At 42.0% G+C, this 18,764-nt stretch overlaps 1 protein-coding gene across 1 annotated transcript in view; it reads left to right on the top strand.

The window, feature by feature from the left end:
• The window catches only part of F8 (coagulation factor VIII), a 126,398-nt gene that overhangs the window by 89,795 nt on the left and 17,839 nt on the right, over positions 1-18,764 (top strand). The window contains exons 15-22 of the mRNA XM_047100732.1: positions 3,154-3,307; positions 5,403-5,615; positions 5,805-6,033; positions 6,457-6,639; positions 7,989-8,105; positions 8,939-9,010; positions 10,241-10,326; positions 15,075-15,230. Of these exons, the coding sequence (XP_046956688.1) occupies positions 3,154-3,307; positions 5,403-5,615; positions 5,805-6,033; positions 6,457-6,639; positions 7,989-8,105; positions 8,939-9,010; positions 10,241-10,326; positions 15,075-15,230 (1,210 nt within the window). The remainder of the gene's footprint in view (positions 1-3,153; positions 3,308-5,402; positions 5,616-5,804; positions 6,034-6,456; positions 6,640-7,988; positions 8,106-8,938; positions 9,011-10,240; positions 10,327-15,074; positions 15,231-18,764) is intronic.

Below are 18,764 nucleotides of genomic sequence, written 5' to 3'. Positions count from 1 at the left end.
AGTGCTGGACACGGGGCTCAGTCTCACAAACCATGAGATCATGACCTGAGCCAAAATCAAGAGTCAGATACTTAACCAACTGAGCCACCCAGGTACCCCTTAAATGCACTTTTTAAGTGATCTTATCTATTTGTTTTTGTTTTTGTTTTTGTTTTTATTTAATTTCAAGTTAGTTAACATACAGTATAGTCTTGGGTTCAGGAGTAGAACCCAGTGATTCATCACTTACATATAACACCCAGTGTTCATCCCAACAAGTGCTCTCCTTAGTACCCATCACCCACTTAGCCCATCCCCCCACCCACCTCTGTCCAGCGACCCTCAGTTTGTTGTCTGTATTTAAGAGTCTCTTATGGTTTGCCTCCCTCTCTGTTTTTATCTTATTTATCCTTCCCTTCCCCTATGTTCATCTGTTGTGTTTCTGAAACTCCACATATGAGTGAAGTCATATGATATCTGTCTTTCTCTGACTGACTTATTTCACTTAGCATAATACATTCTAGTTCCATCCATGTTGCTGCAGATGGCATTCTTTTTCATCACCCAGTAGTATTCCATTGTATATATATACCACGTCTTCTTTAGCCATTTGTCAGTCGATGGACATTTGGGATCTTTGGAACATTCCCCATAACACCCACTATAATTCCAGGTTGTTTTTAGTAAAATTTTGCCTCCTTGCTAGACATCTGCAGCTTCTGGCACTATAGTTCTTATATGTGAAACGAGTGTGTGTGCCAGAAGACGGCACACTCAGCTCTCTGGATACAAAGGATCCCATGTGTTTAGCCAGCTCTTTGAATTTCTCAGAACCAAGCTAATGCCTAAGCTCTTTGACTTCTGAGATACTCTTTTTGCCACAGCCTTTACTTCACATGCACATTAATAGAAAGCAATAGTAACTGGAAGAACAGAACTGTGGACACCAGCAGTAACCAACAAACTAGGGACTGGGACAGGATTAAACGAACAGGCCTAAAATAATGGAGACCACAAACTGATTCCAAACCAATAGACAATTGCAGCTGCCACCAGCAGTTCCCAGCATGGAATCTGGAGAATAATTCCAAACACGGGGGAGTTGCAAATTAAACCATTACGAGTTCCCAACGTGGCATCCAGGGACAAAACCAGAGACTGTGGTTTAGATGTTACTGCAGACTGGCCCATAGTGGTCCCTGCATGCACATCCAGCAAGTCCTAGCGTGGACTAAACCGGCCGACTCCACTGATAGAGACAGTAGAATAGAACTGAGGAAAGCACTAAACCAGCAGAGCCCAGTCAATAACGACTGCAGACTAGAAACGGGGAAGGGACTCCAACATGGAACTGGGGACTGAACCAAGGGCTGGCTCTTTGTTAGAGCCTCCTGTCACTCAGGACTGACCTATTAACCCTGCACTGGAAAGCCAGTTGCACTTGGAGCTTGAAAGCAAAAAGCGCAGAACTCAACTAAGGAACTCACCACAACCCCGGGAAGCAGGAAGAAAATGAACTCAAAGGGCTCACAGGGTGCCACACTTTCCTGTTTTGGAATGCCATCAGAGGTTCACTTTGGAGACTGTTGCTGCCACCAAGTCTGTTAAAAAACAAAATTCAAGCAAGTAAATCAGTTTATGAAGTGCTTTATGAGATTATCATGAATTAGGCGGCATTCCATCTAGCAAGTAGAGAGATGCTCTGAGGAGCAATACAAATGGAAGATGGGGCAAGGACGTTGGTTATTAGCACAAGAAAAGGGTGCTTCAGCCCAGGATAGCTTTTTGGGGAGAAGGGAAGAACAAGATTTTGATCATGCAGATGACCTCACTAATGCTGATCTGGAAATTTCAGATTGAGTGTCAAAAGGTCACATTCCTGGGATTGGTTGAGACTGTGAATCTTGTTTTGCTCTCCTTGGTGACAAATGACTCCAATTTTGGCTTTTTCTTAACAAAACAAAATACAACTAGATGCTGTTTCCAAGCTACAGAGCTGAAGCATAGGAGTATGAAAGGTGAAAGGAAAAGGATGCAAAATGGCACGCCATGCAAATCCAAAGCTTCTGGATAGAGAGTAGGTCATGGCAGGCCAATGCTCCTGCTGCGACTATAAAAACTAGATAAATGCTAAAAATCCATATTTTAAAAATCTTTGGAGAGCTGTAGAACAATAAGAATTGGATGAACTAAAATTTAAGTGCAAGAAGACCACCTAGTTGCAGTGATGATCTGCAGTTGTTTTCTTTCCTGGTGGGTCTGCTGAAATGTCTTACAGGCTGAGTGAACAGAGACTTTATAATTCCTCAATCAAAAGTCTGGGACGGGGCAGGGAAGTGGGGGAGAGGCGCCTGGGTGGCTCAGTCGGTTAAGCGTCCGACTTTGGCTCAGGTCATGATCTTGCAGTTCATGGATTTGAGCCCCACATCGGGCTCTGTGCTAACAGCTCAGAGCCTGGAGCCTGCTTCGGATTCTGTGTCTCCCTCTCTCTCTGCCCCTCCCCTGCTCACATTCTGTGTCTGTCTCTCTGTCTCTCTCAAAAATGAATAAACATTTAAAAAATTTTAGAATAAGTTTATAAGCCCTACATACATTTAACATCCAACAAATATTTTTTGACCACCTACTATGGGCCGGGCACTTGTTCCAGTTGCAGGGAATACAGCAGTGGACAAAACAGACAAATGTGCTGCTTTCATAGAACTTATGTACTAGTGAAGCCTGGAGGGAGAGTATGTCAGGAAGATGGAGGGGTTAACTATGCAAAATGTTGCTTAGTCATCCAATAAGATGAGGACATAACAAAATTGACTATCAGCTTTGATAAGCTGCTCCCCTGATTTGGATATCATCTGAATATGGATAGTGTTCATCTAGATCTCTTGTGAGCTCTCAGCCTCTAGGTATTTGCCAATTGAATTTACACAGATATCCATGTGTTCAAAACTGTATACTCCAACCACCTTGTCCTCCGGGGTTCCCCATCTCAGTGAATTGCATCACCATCCATCCATTTGCCCAAATCAGAAGCCTGGAGGTTCTCTTTAATCCTTTGTTCTCCTCTCTCCACTCCATTACACTTCCAGTTCATCATCAGTTCTACTAAATGTGTCTCAAATACATTTGAGCTTTTTCTGCCCACCTGGTCCATGAAGACATTGCTTTTCCTCCCAGGGCTCCAGGTGGGGATGTCCCTCAGTTCAAGAAGGTGGTTTTCCAGGAATTTACTGATGGATCCTTCACTCAGCCCTTATACCGTGGAGAGCTGAATGAACACTTGGGACTCTTGGGGCCATATATAAGAGCAGAAGTTGAAGACAATATCATGGTGAGTTAAGGACAATGGAATTAAAAAAAATTAATCATATATATATATATACATACACACACATTGTTTCTAATTATAAGAATAATGTATTCTTGGGGCGCCTGATTGAGCATCCCACTCTTGGTTTTGGCTCAGGTCATGATCTCACAGTTTTGTGAGTTTGAGCCCCACATTGGGCTCTGCACTTATAGCACAGAGACTGTTACGGATTCTTTCTTTCTCTCTCTCTCTCTCTCTCTCTCTCTCTCTCTGCCCCTCCCCCACTCGAACTGTCTGTGTCTCTCTCAAAATAAATAAATAAACTAAAAAAATTAAAAATTAAAAACTAATGTATTCTCGGCACCTGGGTGGCTCAGTCAGTTGAGCGGCCGACTCCAGCTCAGGTCATGATCTCATGGTTCATGAGTTTGAGCCCCACATCGGGCTTGCTGCTGACAGCACAGAGCCTGCTTCAGATCCTCTGTCACCCTCTCTGTCCCTCCCCTGCTCATGCTCTCTCTCAAAAATAAATTAAAAAATTTTTAAAAAATAATGTATTCTCACTTTTGAAAAATTTAAAAGTATAGAAAATAAAGAAGTTGAAAAATAATCCCATAACTACCATTTTGGTGTATGTTATCTTTGTCTTATGTATCCTTCTCTTTATGGGTTCAGAATTCTACAATGTATAATTCTACTTCTTTTGACTAAATATCATGTGGTAAGTATTTCTCATGTCATTAAAAAGACTTTCTAAATACTTTTGTTTAATGATGGCATAGTAGTCTGTTATGTAAATGTATGGTTTACTTAGCCATATACTTTGAACCACCTTTTAAGTAGTTTGATATTTTTTCAACAGTTCAGTAATGCTGTAATCACAACCGTTTACTAGGACAAAATTCTGGAAGAGCAATGTAGAGAAACATTCATTATCTGTTAATGTCCTTTGCCCATTTGACATTTTTTGGAGGGAGTGCTTTTCTTATCAATTTATATTACCATATATGTTATATATTTTTCCAAGTTTGTTGTCTTTTAATTTTATATATAGTGGTTTTTAAATAAAACAGGTTTGAATTTTTAGGCAGTAACCCATAAATCTTTCCTTTATGACACTTACATAGCTTTTATGTTTATAAAAATCCTTCCCTTGAGGTACCTGCACGGCTCAGTCGGTTGAGCGTCGGACTTTGGCTCAGGTCATGATCTCATGGTTCGTGGGTTCAAGCCCCACGTCAGGTTCTGTGCTGGCAGCTCAGAGCCTGGAGCCTGCTTCAGATTCTGTGTCTCCCGCTCTCTCTGCCCCTCCCCCACTCACACTCTGTTTCTCTCTCTCTGTGTCTCTCTCTCCCCCCAAAAAACAAACATTAAAATAAATAAATAAAAATCCTTCCCTATAAAAAGATTGTTTTTCTTAAAATCACACTTTCTTCAACTTTATTTTACAGTTTAATTTCTTAACATTTAACCTTTTACTCCATCAGTAATTCCTGTAGACTAGAAGTTATTTTGATGCATTGTGTGAGCCAAAAATTAAAGTAGTTTTATTCTTTTCCAAAAATAGTCATCCATTGGTCCAATTGAGTGTTTACATTAAGGATGTAGAAGGACCTAAGATTATGAGATTGCAAGTGAATTTTTTTTTTCTGTCTTGATTCTGATTTTAGCTTCCATATGTCATATGAAGCATGTCTAACTTTTAAACAACTGAAGTCTTTTTTAAGGATCATATGCATTCACCCTAGAATTTGTCATAAGAACCATATGATTCAATTCCTGGGCTTATGGTCTCTTAAAACCCCTGGTGTGATATTTTCCCTTTCACTTCAGATTGCTTTTAAGTATTTAGGAATTTTCTCTTTTGCAACTTTCAATTCATGCTTTAAAGATTTTAGAATTCAAAACTTCCCCACTTTCCTCTGTAGATCCTTCCTTTTGGGTTCTAATAACATCCATCTTCTGTACCACTTCCTTTGGGTATTAAAACTTGGGAAAAGCCAAAAATAGGCATTACTATTAGGGACGTAAACCCTAAGCGAAGAACTTTATAAGATCCTAAAACATGACACTTGAATTCTTTTTTAAAATTTGTATTCACTTCTTTTCTCTGCAGGTAACTTTCAAAAACCAGGCTTCTCGTCCCTACTCCTTCTATTCTAGCCTGATTTCTTATGAGGAAGATCAGAGGCAAGGAGCAGAACCTAGAAAAAAGTTTGTCAACCCTAATGAAACCAGAGTTTACTTCTGGAAAGTACAACATCAGATGGCACCCACTGAAGATGAGTTTGACTGCAAGGCTTGGGCTTATTTTTCTGATGTTGATTTGGTAAGTAAGTGTGTACTGTGCCTGCTGCTTACTGGTTTAAAAGGAATCGGCTTTGTGTTATCTGCCAAGAATTTTGGTATTTACCCTAAGTTTAATGGAAAGCTTTAAATAGGGGAGGTGCCATCATATTTGTGTTTGAGAGGTATCACTCTGGGATCTACTAAGGAGGATTGATGTCTTCTCTCTCAGGAAAAAGACGTGCACTCGGGCTTGATTGGACCCCTTCTGATCTGCCGCAGTAACACACTGAGCCCCGCTCATGGGAGACAAGTGACAGTGCAGGAGTTTGCTCTGTTTTTCACCATTTTTGATGAGACTAAGAGCTGGTACTTCACGGAAAACATGGAAAGGAGCTGTAGAGCCCCCTGCAGTATCCAGAAGGAGGATCCCACTTTTAAAGAAAAGTACCGCTTCCACGGTAATGCATCCCACACCCAAATATTACTCCGTGTGAAAAGCACTACAACAGATGAGACGCGAGCCTGATGTTTCCACAGTATATGAATTGGGAGTGTATGTATGGGAGTGGAATCCTCACAGGAATCAATACTTTTTACTGAAGTAGAGGGAAAGAAACTTCTAGAATAGATCTTTTTAACTTACTTTAATGTTTATTTATTTTTGAGAAAGAGAGCATGAGCAGGGGAGGGGCAGAGAGAGAGGGAGATGCAGAATCCGAAGCAGGCTCCAGGCTCTGAGCTGTCAGCACAGAGCCCGACGTGGAGCTCAAACCCACGAACCATGAGATCATGACCTGAGCTGAAGTCCGATGCTCAACTGAGCGAGCCACACAGGTGCCGCGAGAATAGGTTTTAACAGCCTTCTTCGTGTTCTCCTCCAGCAATCAACGGCTATGTGATGGACACACTACCCGGCTTGGTAGTGGCTCAGGATCAAAAGATCCGATGGTATCTTCTCAGCATGGGGAGCAATGAAAACATTCATTCTATTCATTTCAGTGGGCAGGTGTTCACTGTACGGAAAAAAGAGGAATATAAGATGGCAGTCTACAACCTGTATCCAGGTATGAGTTAGTTTGTGCTCTTTCTGACTACTGTACCTATTGTTCCACTCAAATGGTCCGGGCACTGGGAGAGCAATCCAAGGACAGAGCACACACACTCCCTGATCTCAGGTAACTTACTTCTTCAACTCACTTTACTCTATAGAGACATACTAAATAATTTAGCAAATGAGCATGATAATTTCAGATACAGATAATGTGCTCTAAAAGAAACAGAACAGAAAGGAATAATTCATGTTGCAGCACTTTACTAGGAAAAGGAGATTATTTTCCCCATCTGAGATCCCACACGGCACTAGCAGTTATCCATAGAGTGATTTGTTTATGTATATAACCAGTATATCGATTAAGCAGTACTCATAATGTTGATCAGCTTTCATCATGGGAATGAACTTCCCCCGTTCTTGTGTAAAACTTCCAATAAGTTCAATGACTTTTCTGCTCACTGTTTTCTTTTTAATTTATTTTTGAGAGAAAGAGAGAGCGCAAGCAGAGGAAGGGCAGAAAGAGAGGGACAGAGAATCCCAAGCACAGAGCCCCATGTGGCGCTCGATCTCATGAACTGTGAGGTCATGACCTGAGCTGAAATCAAGAGTTGGATGCTTAACTGACTGAGCCACCCAGGCGCCTCTCTGCTCACTCTTGCATAATAAACATTCCTGCAGTCACTTTACATCACAAATACAGTTCAAGTACAAAGCAGCAGTGTCCACTCCGAGATACCTACATTGGGAAAGGGAGGCACAGTTGAGTCCTTTCTTCCTCTACCTTGTGTTTATTGTGTGTCCCCCTGCTCCCAACCCTGGCAGCTGCTTTCAACTCCAGCATGGAAAGGGTAAACTTACGGCACCCTTATCCTAGTTGGCACCTTAAAGGGCACCTTTATTCTAGTTGGCCGCTTGTGACTCATTCCTTAGCCCCTCAGCCTTCACCTCTAGCTTCTTGCTGCCAGGTTACTTTAGCCTCAAGGTGGCCCTAGTGGACCAGATCCATGAGGACCTTGCCCAGGCCTCCCTGTCCCAGGGAGCTCACATGTGCCCAATGGGAAATAAACCTTTGTCTCTGGAAAACCCTGAGAGTGCAGTGGCTTTCTCCTGTCTGCACCAGCAAAGGCTGCCACCACCCTGTCTCTCCTATTTCCCAGGGGTGGGGGCTGCCATGACTCAATCCCCGGTGCCTCCAAACTGTAGGGCTCACATAGCGAGCAATTTGGGTTTGAGGGTCCGAGGGTGATAGAACTGACTTAGGTAGATCTCCTTTGATATTCTGCATAAACCAATGCATCTGCCAGTCTTTTTTTTTTTTTTTAGCAAAAAGAAATCATTTTTGTTCCTTTTGTTTTTGATAAGGTGTTTTTGAGACAGTGGAAATGCTACCATCCAAAGTTGGAATTTGGCGGATAGAATGCCTAATTGGCGAACACCTGCAAGCTGGGATGAGCACTCTCTTTCTGGTATACAGCCCGAGTGAGTAGCGCTGTGCGCAGACGCCCCCTTCCTAGTCAGCCCGCTTCTCGTTTTTTTTAGGGAGAAATAGAGCACACAAATGGGGGAGAGGGGGAGAGACAGAGACAGAGACAGAGACAGAGGCAGAGAGACAGAGAGAATCTCAGGTAGGCTCCACACTGAGTGTGGAGCCCAACGCAGGGGTCAGTGTCAAGACCCGGGGATCGTGACCTGAGCCAAAATCAGGAGTCAGAGTGTCAACCGGCTGAGCATCGCCCCACCCTGGGCGCCCCGTCTCAGCCTACTTCCATACAGCTTTCCTCCTTCCTCCAATGCTTGCCTTTGTCAAGAAATCAATGCAAGCTTATGGTCATTTCCAAATCTAAAGTGAATATTGCTGGTACAAATGATCAGAGTCCCCAGAGAAGGGCAGATATGGTTGAAGCTTCGAACATTTTGAACCCGAAGCTGTAAATATACAACAAACCAGTGCTAAAAATATCTTCATTTTCACAACTCAGTGAAGCTCCAAGAACAAATTGGGAAACTTAATTTTGGTTCAGTTATCAAAGATAACTTACAAATATCACCTGGAAGAGTTTGATATTTAACCCTAAGCAAGTAAGAGAGCCATTGTGTTCCTCAGCTGCAGGGCACGGATACTTGTGGCACCTAGCTATTGGAGTGAATTAAATGAGACAGAGAGTACAATAAACATTTAATATAGTTCTTGGCACATCGTGAACAGTAAAAATATGACCATTTGTTGGTGTTCTCCCGTTTTCATTGACTTGCATCTGTGAAGCTACATTTTCTGTATGTCTAGCTGTTGTGTTCCTCCACTTTGATTTCAGAGTGTCAGATTCCACTGGGAATGGCTTCTGGACGCATTAGAGATTTCCAGATCACAGCTTCAGGACAGTATGGTAAATACCACTTTTTGTCTACAAGAACTGCACTGATTAGATCTTTTTTACTTCTGTTAATTCTGCTCCATAAATGCCTCTCTTTCTTTTTTTTTAAGTGTGAACTCTATTTTATTTTTAAATGTTTATTTATTTTTGAAAGAGAGAGAGAGAAAGAGAGACAGTGTGCGAGAAGGGGAGGGGCAGAGAGAGAGGAAGACACAGAATTTGAAGCAGGCTCCAGGCTGTCAGCTGTCAGCACAGAGCCCGATGCGAGGTTCAAACTCACAAACTGTGAGATTATGACATGAGCTGAAGTTGGATGTGTAATGACTGCGCCACCCAAGTGTTCCTAAGAATTATTTTTCTATTTTTAAATGATTGGGAGAGAACAAAAGAAGACTGTATCATCACATGTGAAAGTTATATGAAACTCAAATTTCAGTGTCTGTAAATAAAATCTTCTATGGGTACATACAGCCACACCCACTCACTTATAATTGTCTACAACAGCAGTTACATAGCTGAAACAGAGACCAGATGATCTGCAAAGCCTAAATTATTTACTATCTGGCCATTTACAGAAAAAAGTTTGTCAATCCCTGTTTTAGAGGGAGCAAAATGCCCTTTGAAAATGAAGCTTGAGAGTGATATACCAAAATAGTATTATTTTTCTCTGCATAATTGTATTATTTTTCTCTGCATAAACGGATACTTTTTTCACTTTTATTTTTATTTATGTCTTATTTTTTTTTAATTTTTTAACATTTATTTATATTTGAGAGACAGAGAGACAGAGCTCCAGCAGGGGAGGGGCAGAGAGAGAGGGAGACACAGAATCCAAAGCAGTCTCCAGGCTCCAAGCTGTCAGCACAGAGCCCGATGTGGGGCTCGAACTCACCAGTGGTGACATCATGACCTGAGCTGAAGTCGGACGGTTAACCGACTGAGCCCCCCAGGAGCCCCTGTGTCTTATTTTTTTCATTTTCTAACTTTGCTACCAGGAACATACATTTTGTAATAAAGAAATAATGATATTATTCTATAGTACTGGTAACACATTCCAGTGTCAGCTAATTAGAGGTACTAATAAACAAAATTATTAAGTTTAGAAAATAAAATCCTACTATGTTTTATGCCTTTATCTTCTCCACAGCTAGGTGTACCCTTTCTCAAGAGAGAAAGTTTATTTCCTAAGTGTCTAGGACCAACCCAGCTGAATCTAATCTCTCTCCCCTTTCTTGGGCAAAGGACAGTGGGCCCCAAAGCTGGCCAGACTTCACTATTCTGGATCAATCAATGCCTGGAGCACCAAGGACCCCATTTCCTGGATCAAGGTTAGAAAGTACCTTGTGTTCAATCATGTCGTGTGTTCTCTTGCAAGCTCAAAACGTAATACATCTACTTTAAGCCGTAGTCATTGTCGTCAAACTCCAAGTAACAGACCAGGAAAGAACACAGTGGCTTAGGATTTGTACAAAGACAATGAGGAATAATGATTTGGGAATGGAATTGAGTATGCTGATATGTTAGTCCAATATGGGAAACAAACGGAACCAGTGACTGAAACAGCGTCTTTAGGGTCATTCAGTTTCTTTTCAAATGACAAAGTCTTTCAGATCTGCTCACTCCCCATTTCCTCTAGAGCCACACTGCCCAGTAGAAACACACTTCGAACCACAAATGCAACCATGGGTGTCAGTCAACATTTCCCAGTGGCCACATTTAAAAAGAAACATCTGAAATTCATTTTAATGATATATGTGATCCAACATAGCTAAAAATGCTACCAAATGAGCATGTGCTAAGTCGGGACTGTGACCCTTCAAGGGCACACATATAGGAACTCATGCCAACTCCGCCCTCTGCCTAACCACAAGCGTAGCTTCCTTCTAGAGCCCACCCAGGGAAAGGGAGAAAACGTGACTGCTTCCAGCTTTGTTTTCAACCCTCTAACGCGCCTCCATGTCCGGAACTTGCAGCCCAAAGCGGGGAATGCACACACGCCCCGCCACCTTGTCTCCCCACATCGGGTCCTCGTGCTGCTGACTTCTGAGCTGACCGACGCCATTACCTATACATTTCCCTCCTTTGCTGCAAGACAGCATCTGCTCCTGTTTTCTTGAGATTAAAATACTAAATAGGGATTGGGGAGAGATAAAGTGGTACACCAGTGAGACCTGGAAAGAGCACATCTCTCAATGTCACAGTGGCTCATTGGTCGTCAGCACGGCCAGTTGTGGCTCAGCCTGAACTGGCGCTCACTGATTCCTAAGTATGTCTGTTTCTTTGTGAGGCGGCCAAACCACATGTTTTCACCCTGTATTTCCGCGGTTATCACTTTCAACCCGACATGTATCCCTGGGTAGTGGATACCATCATCCGTTTGGGTGCCCTGCATGTGGTGTTCCATTGACTTATCTATTTATTGGAACAGCATTCTCATTTCCATTTGGGGAATTCTATCTCCCTAACTGCACATGACCTCCCAGGACTAGTAACTGGAGTGCCTTTTCTGTGCCCAGCCAAGAACTTGAGTAATACACAGCATTACGTTCCACTTAGATTTGGCCAATTGTTACAGCTTGCCAAGCTTCTGTCTCCCAAAGACTGTCTTAGTCTTTCCAGTTTCACATAATTTACTGACTTGATCAATACGCTTTTTTATGCTTTAGCAAATTCATGATCAAAATATTGATATACACAGGGCTTCCTTACTGGGTGCTTTAAACAAATCAAGCTAGTAAATCCCTACCACACCTGTCATTATGATTGTCATTTCAGCTAAGAAAGCTCAAACAAAGTTAAATAACTTGCCCAGTCACAGCCAGTAAGTGGTTGAGCCAAAATTCAAACCCTGATAGTTGGGCTCCAGAGGCCTAATTTGTAATCATTATACTATACTGTTTCTAGAATGCTCCCTTCAGGTTGATAAGCATCTGTTAACTGCCATGGTTTGCTTATGGTAATTGAACCACAAATCCTCACTTAATTGTATTACCATCCAATCTGTATTAAATCACCTCATCCTGAAGGTTTTGTTTTTTGTTTTGTTTTGTTTTGTTTTTGCCGTCATATTCTACTGAAGCCCAGATACACATTTTCATGATCTGGTGACTTTATGCAATAAATATCCAAGGGAAATAAAAAGTTATGTTCACTTACAAAAAAAAGAAGAAAGAAAGAAAGAAAGAAAGAAAGAAAGAAAGAAAGAAAGAAAGAAAGAAAGAAAGAGAAAGAAATGGTTCTAGGGAGCCAGGCTGGCAGTCAGAGATGTCTAGCTGCCTTGTTTGTATTTGTGTACCCGGTGACTCATTACTGCTTTGCTTACTCCCTCATACAGAGGTGTGTCCTGTTGTCACACTCAAATACATGGCTGGATACATAGGTGAAGATGTTGACTCTGTAAATGCCAAGTCGCTCTGAGATTCCAATTATAATAGAGAAGAAGCACAAGAAAGTGAAGTAGATGAGACTGGCGGTTTGCCAAGAATTCATCAGTTGCAGAACGCAGGTGGAAAGGGTGGCTGGCAAGGCTTTTTTACAACTGCTAGAAAGTGCAATAGTCAGTGGTCCAAAAGAGACCTCGCATACACAACACAGAAAACAGTACAACTCAATTCAACAAAAGTCATGAGTTTTGCCCCTCGTACTTACAGTCGTTTATGCCCCGACACAAAGAGTAAAACTAAAGTGTCTTCAATTGAAAGTATCTTCTAATCAGGGCGCAGATAGTGCTATAGCTTCTGAAGACTGTGCCACTCTGTCCCGCAGCCCTCCTTCTTCTTCTCCTGTACTTACTGCTACGTGATGCTGTAAACAAAAACATCTATATAACATGTAGTCTGTTTCTCTAACTCAAATGTAAGTTACATTAGGGCAGGGCTTTTGTTTTCTTGTTCCCTGCTCAATTCCAGTACCTAGAACAGTGCTTAGCACATAACAAGTGCTAAAAACATCTTTGAATGAATGGATGGATAGATGGATGGCACTTACTGAAGGAGACAGTTAGTTATGAAGCTCAAGTGTCATTACAGTCCAATCTGAGTGTGCCAGGCATCTGTGAGAAGTTAAGTTGGACTTGCTTATCAGGGCGCTGATGCCACAATTCCTTCTAATGCTTGCATAGCCTGTGCTCTCTTCTTTAAGAAACAGTCATTCCTATGTAAGAAACAAAACAGATGAACATAGGGGAAGGGAAGCAAAATTAAGATAAAAACAGAGAGGGAGACAAACCAGAAGAGACTCTTAAATACAGAGAACAAACTGAGGGCTGCTGGAGGAGTTGTGGGTAGGGGGATGGACTAAATGGGAGGTGGGTACTAAGGAGGGCACTTGTTGGAATGATCACTGGGTGTCATATGTAAGGGATGAGTCACTAAGTTCAGTCCTGAAACCAATACTACACGATATATTAACTGCCTCAGATTTAAATAAAATTTCAAAATATATATTAAAAAAATAATAAACATTATCATTCAAACATCTATTCACTTCAAACAAATTTCTTTAAAAACAAACAAACAAAAAGAACCAATTATTCCTTACCACTCTGCCATTATTCACTCATTCATTCCAAAACATTTCCTGTGCATCAGTATTATACCAGATGCCAGGTTAGGTCTACAGCTAGAGAGAATATAAAAGCTACCATTTAGGGTTGCCTGGGTGGCTCAGTCGGTGAAGCTTCCATTTATTTATTTATTTATTTATTTATTTATTTATTTATTTATTTATTTTCAGAGAGAGACAAAGAGAGCACCAGCCAGGAAGGGGCAGAGAGAGAGAGAGGGAGAGAGAAAACCCCCAACAGACTCTGCACTGTCAGCGTGGAGCCTGACATGGGTCTCAAATTCATGAAGTGCAAGATCATGACCTGAGCCAAAACCAAGAGTTGGTCACTCAAACGACTGAGGCACCCTGGTGTCCCCCTGCCCCAATTCTTCTTTTTTTTTTAATGTTTATTTATTTTTAAGAGACAGAGCATGAGCAGGTGGAGGGGCAGAGAGAGAGGGTACAAAGGATCTGAAGCGGAATCTGCACCAACAGCAGTGAGCCTGATGTGGGGCTCAAACTCACAAACCGTGAGATCATGACCTGAGCCGAAGTCAGACGCTCACCTGACTGAGCCACCCAGGTGCCCCTGAGCTTCTGATTGTTGATTTCGTCTCAGGTCCTGATCTCATGATTCATGGGATCAAGCCCCAGGTCTGTCAGCATGGAGCCTGCTTGGGATTCTCTCTCCCTCTCCCTCTCTCTCTGCCACACCCCACCCTCAAAATAAATAAATAAAAACATAAAAATAAAATAAAAGCTACCATTTATTAAGTGTTTAGTATGTGCCAGGCACTGAACTCAGCACATCACATGTATTAACCCCTTAATCCTCTGGTAAACCTTTGCAATAAACACCATTATTATTTCTACTCTACATATAAAGAAATTGAGACACACAGAGGTTAGGTGACTCAAACAGGTTCACTGCCTTAAGGATCACAGTCTAACAATGAAGGAATATAAGCAAAGAAAGCTTTATAATATAATGCACTAATATGCTCTCATGAAGTTTTATACACAAAGTGAAACAGAAGTATAGAGAAAGGAGCACTAAATATATCTGGGCAAGTCAGGGAAGGCTAACCAGGAGAAATCGTTTCTGAAGTAACACTTGAAGGAGAGACAGCGGTCTATCACTGATAGTGATGTTGGGATGGAGACTGGTCTGGGGAGAGGGGAGGAAATCGGCTTTGCTGAGGCTGATGCTGAGGCTGAGGCAAAGCACTAGGTTATGTGGGTCCCTAAGTGCAGCACACGGGATGCAGGTACAGGAAGTAAGGCCCATTGATTTGGAAGCGGTCTGGTGTGTCAGGAAGTAGGCTGAGAACCCAATAAGCCCTTTCCTTCTTGTTCCCATCATTTATCTCCCCGCTCCACACACATCCACATTCCAACGTTGCCGTCTATTTCACTGCACGTCCAAGGTGATACTGAGCATATCTGTATTGATGTAGATTCTTCTTAAGCCAATAATGAATTTCAGAAGGTGCTACATACATTTAAGATAAAGTGTTGTTTTAATTGGCAGGTGGATCTGTTGGCACCAATGATCATTCACAGCATCATGACCCAGGGCGCCCGTCAGAAGTTGTCCAGCCTGTACATCTCTCAGTTTATCATCATGTATAGTCTTGATGGAAAGAAGTGGCAGAGTTATCGAGGGAATTCCACTGGGACCTTAATGGTATGTCATGAGTTCTTTTAAGAGAATGCATGAGTGTTTTAAAGAGCTTCTGACAGATTTCAGATATGGGACAAACACTCCTACCTTCTACAAACTTAACTCCAAAAAAGATTTTTCCACTTTGGGGCAATAGGAGTGATTATGGATGTCTGGATAAAAACATAGTAGCATCAAAGATCTCCTAGATAATACAAATGAAGAGGTATGCTCTGTTGACAGAAATCTGTGACTCGGGACTGAGTGGATTGATAACATTATGAGTTTGCTTATGGATATTCTAAGTGTGAGATGACAATAGGGCCGTCAGGTGGAATATCCAGCAGGTGGTAGCTTGAAGACTTGAGTTCATGGGGGCAACACCCTAATGGAGGTAAAGATCTGTGTCTTCCACATAAAGGGCCAGGGGAAACCTTGGGAAGTGATCACAAGACCCTTCATTCAACAGGCTCTTGATATTGGGGTTGTGAGTTTGAGCCCCATGTTGGGTGCACAGTTTAATTGATATATATATATATATATATATATATATATATACATATACACACACACACACACACACACACACACATACATATATGATATTTATTCTCCTCGTGCCCTCCTTTTAGAGGATTTGGCTTTATCTCTCCACTGAAGGTCACTGCTCCCTTCACAGTGGCTTTCTTCTCTCCCTGGTGTGGTTACTATCACTGACTAGCAAACCACCCCAAAACTTAATGCCAAACCATTTTGTTCACAGATTCTATGGGTCAGGACTTTTAGCAGGGTACAATAGGGGTGGCTGTCTGGGCTCCACAATATCTGGGGCCTCAGCTGGGAAGATTTGACAGCTGGGGGCTTGAAGCATCTGGAAGCATCTTCACTTGCATGTGTGATAATTGGTGTTGACTGACCTAGCTAGGGCTGCAGCTGCGGCTGCTGAGGGAAGTAACTTGGTATGGCCTTTCCATGAGGCCTGGGATTCTCACAGCATGATGGTCACACATCTATCCAGATTCAAGAGGAAGAGACAGACGCCACTTCTCAGTGGGAGGAATGTAAGGAACTTGTGGTCTTTTCTGTAAACCACTGTCATCCAAGTATCACCAGTGATGCTATGGGATGAGATACAGATGGTGACAAAAACCCTGGGAGATTAAATTGACAGGGGCATTTAGTCAGTATGGTGATAACTATAGCATCGCCTGGTTGTAGAATGACCTGTCTACCTTTCATAGCCCTTATTTTTACGGCATACGTAGAGGAAATAAATTAAATGTTAAACATTATGAATATACACAAAGAAGAACACCCGTGGATGTACATATAGAATTGGGCCACATCCATGGAGCTCTGGAGGACACTGCCACATCCTGTGGTTGTAGACAGATACGCGGACTTAAGACCAAGTCTAAGGGCTGAGCATATGAATTACAGACTTGCCATGGAATGGTCAACCCCACCGGGTCTCTTATGCTAAGTGGAAAGAAGGGGAGCTCTGAGACCTGGGTGGGCAGATTTACACACACATGGATAAGGCTGAGAACCGCCAGCCTCCAAATGCCCCTGAATCCCCTTGCCTGGGGAGCGACCTTTCCACAACCTCCAAGGCAGTTTTCTTTTCTCTGCATAAAAGTCTTCTGGTGACTACACCTGCAACTGTTGCCTCACAAGCCAGTGTCTCTTGTCCTTAGGGCCCCTGTTTGGCCACTACAAAAGTCAGATGAGTCATGAGGAAATGACACATCATCACAAATTTAGTCAGGTGGTGATGACAAAAAGTTTGCAATCCCAGATGTGGCATCTTCTCCAGAGCAAATTAACACAGCCCCAGGCACCTGACACTGACCTGGAGCATACTTTTTCCTTCATTCCCATTGATAAGCAAAAACAGGATAGATTTGCACTTACAACGTAGGATCGGTAGTATTAACTTTACTGTTCATGTCTCAGGACAATGCCGGCTCCTGTTCTTTGTTATAATATACACCCAAGGGACTCCAAACGTGTTGACATCCCACAGAACACCACACTGGCCCATTACATTGACGACGTTATGCTGGCAGGACCTGGTAAACAGAAGTAGCAATTACCCTAAATGCTTTTGTGATTAATATACATAAACACACACAGAGAGACACATATATAGACATATATGTAAAACAAATAAGCCCATCTTTTCTTGACTTTACTGTGAATGGATCCCATATTTCACTCTTTAACATAATGTTCACTGTTTCAAACAAATACTTTTTTTAATGTTTATTTATTTATTTTGAGAGAGAGAGAGGAGCACACAAGCAGAGTAGGGGCAGAGAGAGAGGGAGAGAGAGGACCCCAAGCAGGCTCCACGCTCTGCAAGATCACAACCAGAGCCAATATCAAGAGACAGTCACTTTAACCGACTGAGCAACCCAGCCACCCCTCAAACAAATACTTTCTACCACATTTAAAAATTTCCTTCCACTCCTTTTTATTTGCAATGGCTGCACAATTTCATCAAATGCTTTTTCAGCATCTTTGGTATGATCACATTTCTTCTCTTTCCTATTGTCAAAATACAGTTAACATCCAGTGGTGTGCTGGCAAATGTTTAACACTTGGCTCAGAAGCAAAATGGGGGACGGTTAGGGGGGAAAGGTGTTGATTTGTAGCGTTTGCTCATTTCCATGCTATAAATACTCATTATCATACCTGATTTGTAACAGTCCAATCAGTCCTGATTTCAAGCCGATGATTTAATGGCATTGAATGCAGAGTTGGGAACAGACGTGCACAAGTGGCTCTCACAATCCAGGACTAGACAGCTCCAGCACAGTACTGTGAAATCCCTGGGAAAACCACTCTCATTCATAGTGTAATAATCATTTAAAACTTAGCTGGATGCAATTTGATTACACTTCATTTAGAGTTTTTCTATCTATACTAATCAATAAAACTGGTTTGCCTTTTTCAAGGGCTCTGTTTGTCAGGTTTTGGCATGAGAGTTATATGGAACTTGAAAATAAAGTAGAATGGTTTAATTAATATAGTAATCATGTCTTTAATGAAAGTTAGGTGGAAATGCCACTAGAGCTTTGTGCCTTATTTAGTGGCCTGGCTATCTTTTCCAATCCTCATCTGAATATTGATATTCTCATTTTCTATTCCCTGTAGTTCATTGCTGTGACTGTATACATTAGACTTCTGTCTCCCTGCCTATGTCATAGAGCCATATCTACATGCACACATCTCTCTCTTTTTCCCCTTTATCTGAGTGGGCAAATGTTTGTCTATTCTATTTGATTTTCAGAGAATCAACTCTTGGTCTTAAAATCAAACATAGACTTTGGGCACCTGGGTGGCTCAGTCGCTTAAGCATCCAACTCTTGGTTTCCGCTCAGGTCATGGTCTCATGGTTCAGGGGATTGAGCCCCACGTTGGGCTCCATGCTGTCAGCATAGAGCCTGCTTTGGATTCTCTCTCCTCTCTCTACCCCTCCCAAGCTTATGCTGTCAATAAATAAATAAAAATTAAAACAGTAAAACATAGACTTGAAGTTTGTTTTCCAATTAA

Source organism: Lynx rufus, unplaced genomic scaffold, assembly GCF_022079265.1.
Source record: "Lynx rufus isolate CCGP_SWC_20201006 ecotype Redwood Valley unplaced genomic scaffold, mLynRuf1.p SCAF_52, whole genome shotgun sequence".
Classification (NCBI taxonomy): domain Eukaryota; kingdom Metazoa; phylum Chordata; class Mammalia; order Carnivora; family Felidae; genus Lynx; species Lynx rufus.
The sequence above is the reverse complement of the archived record's forward strand: the minus strand, read 5'-3'. Positions and strand labels throughout refer to the sequence as shown.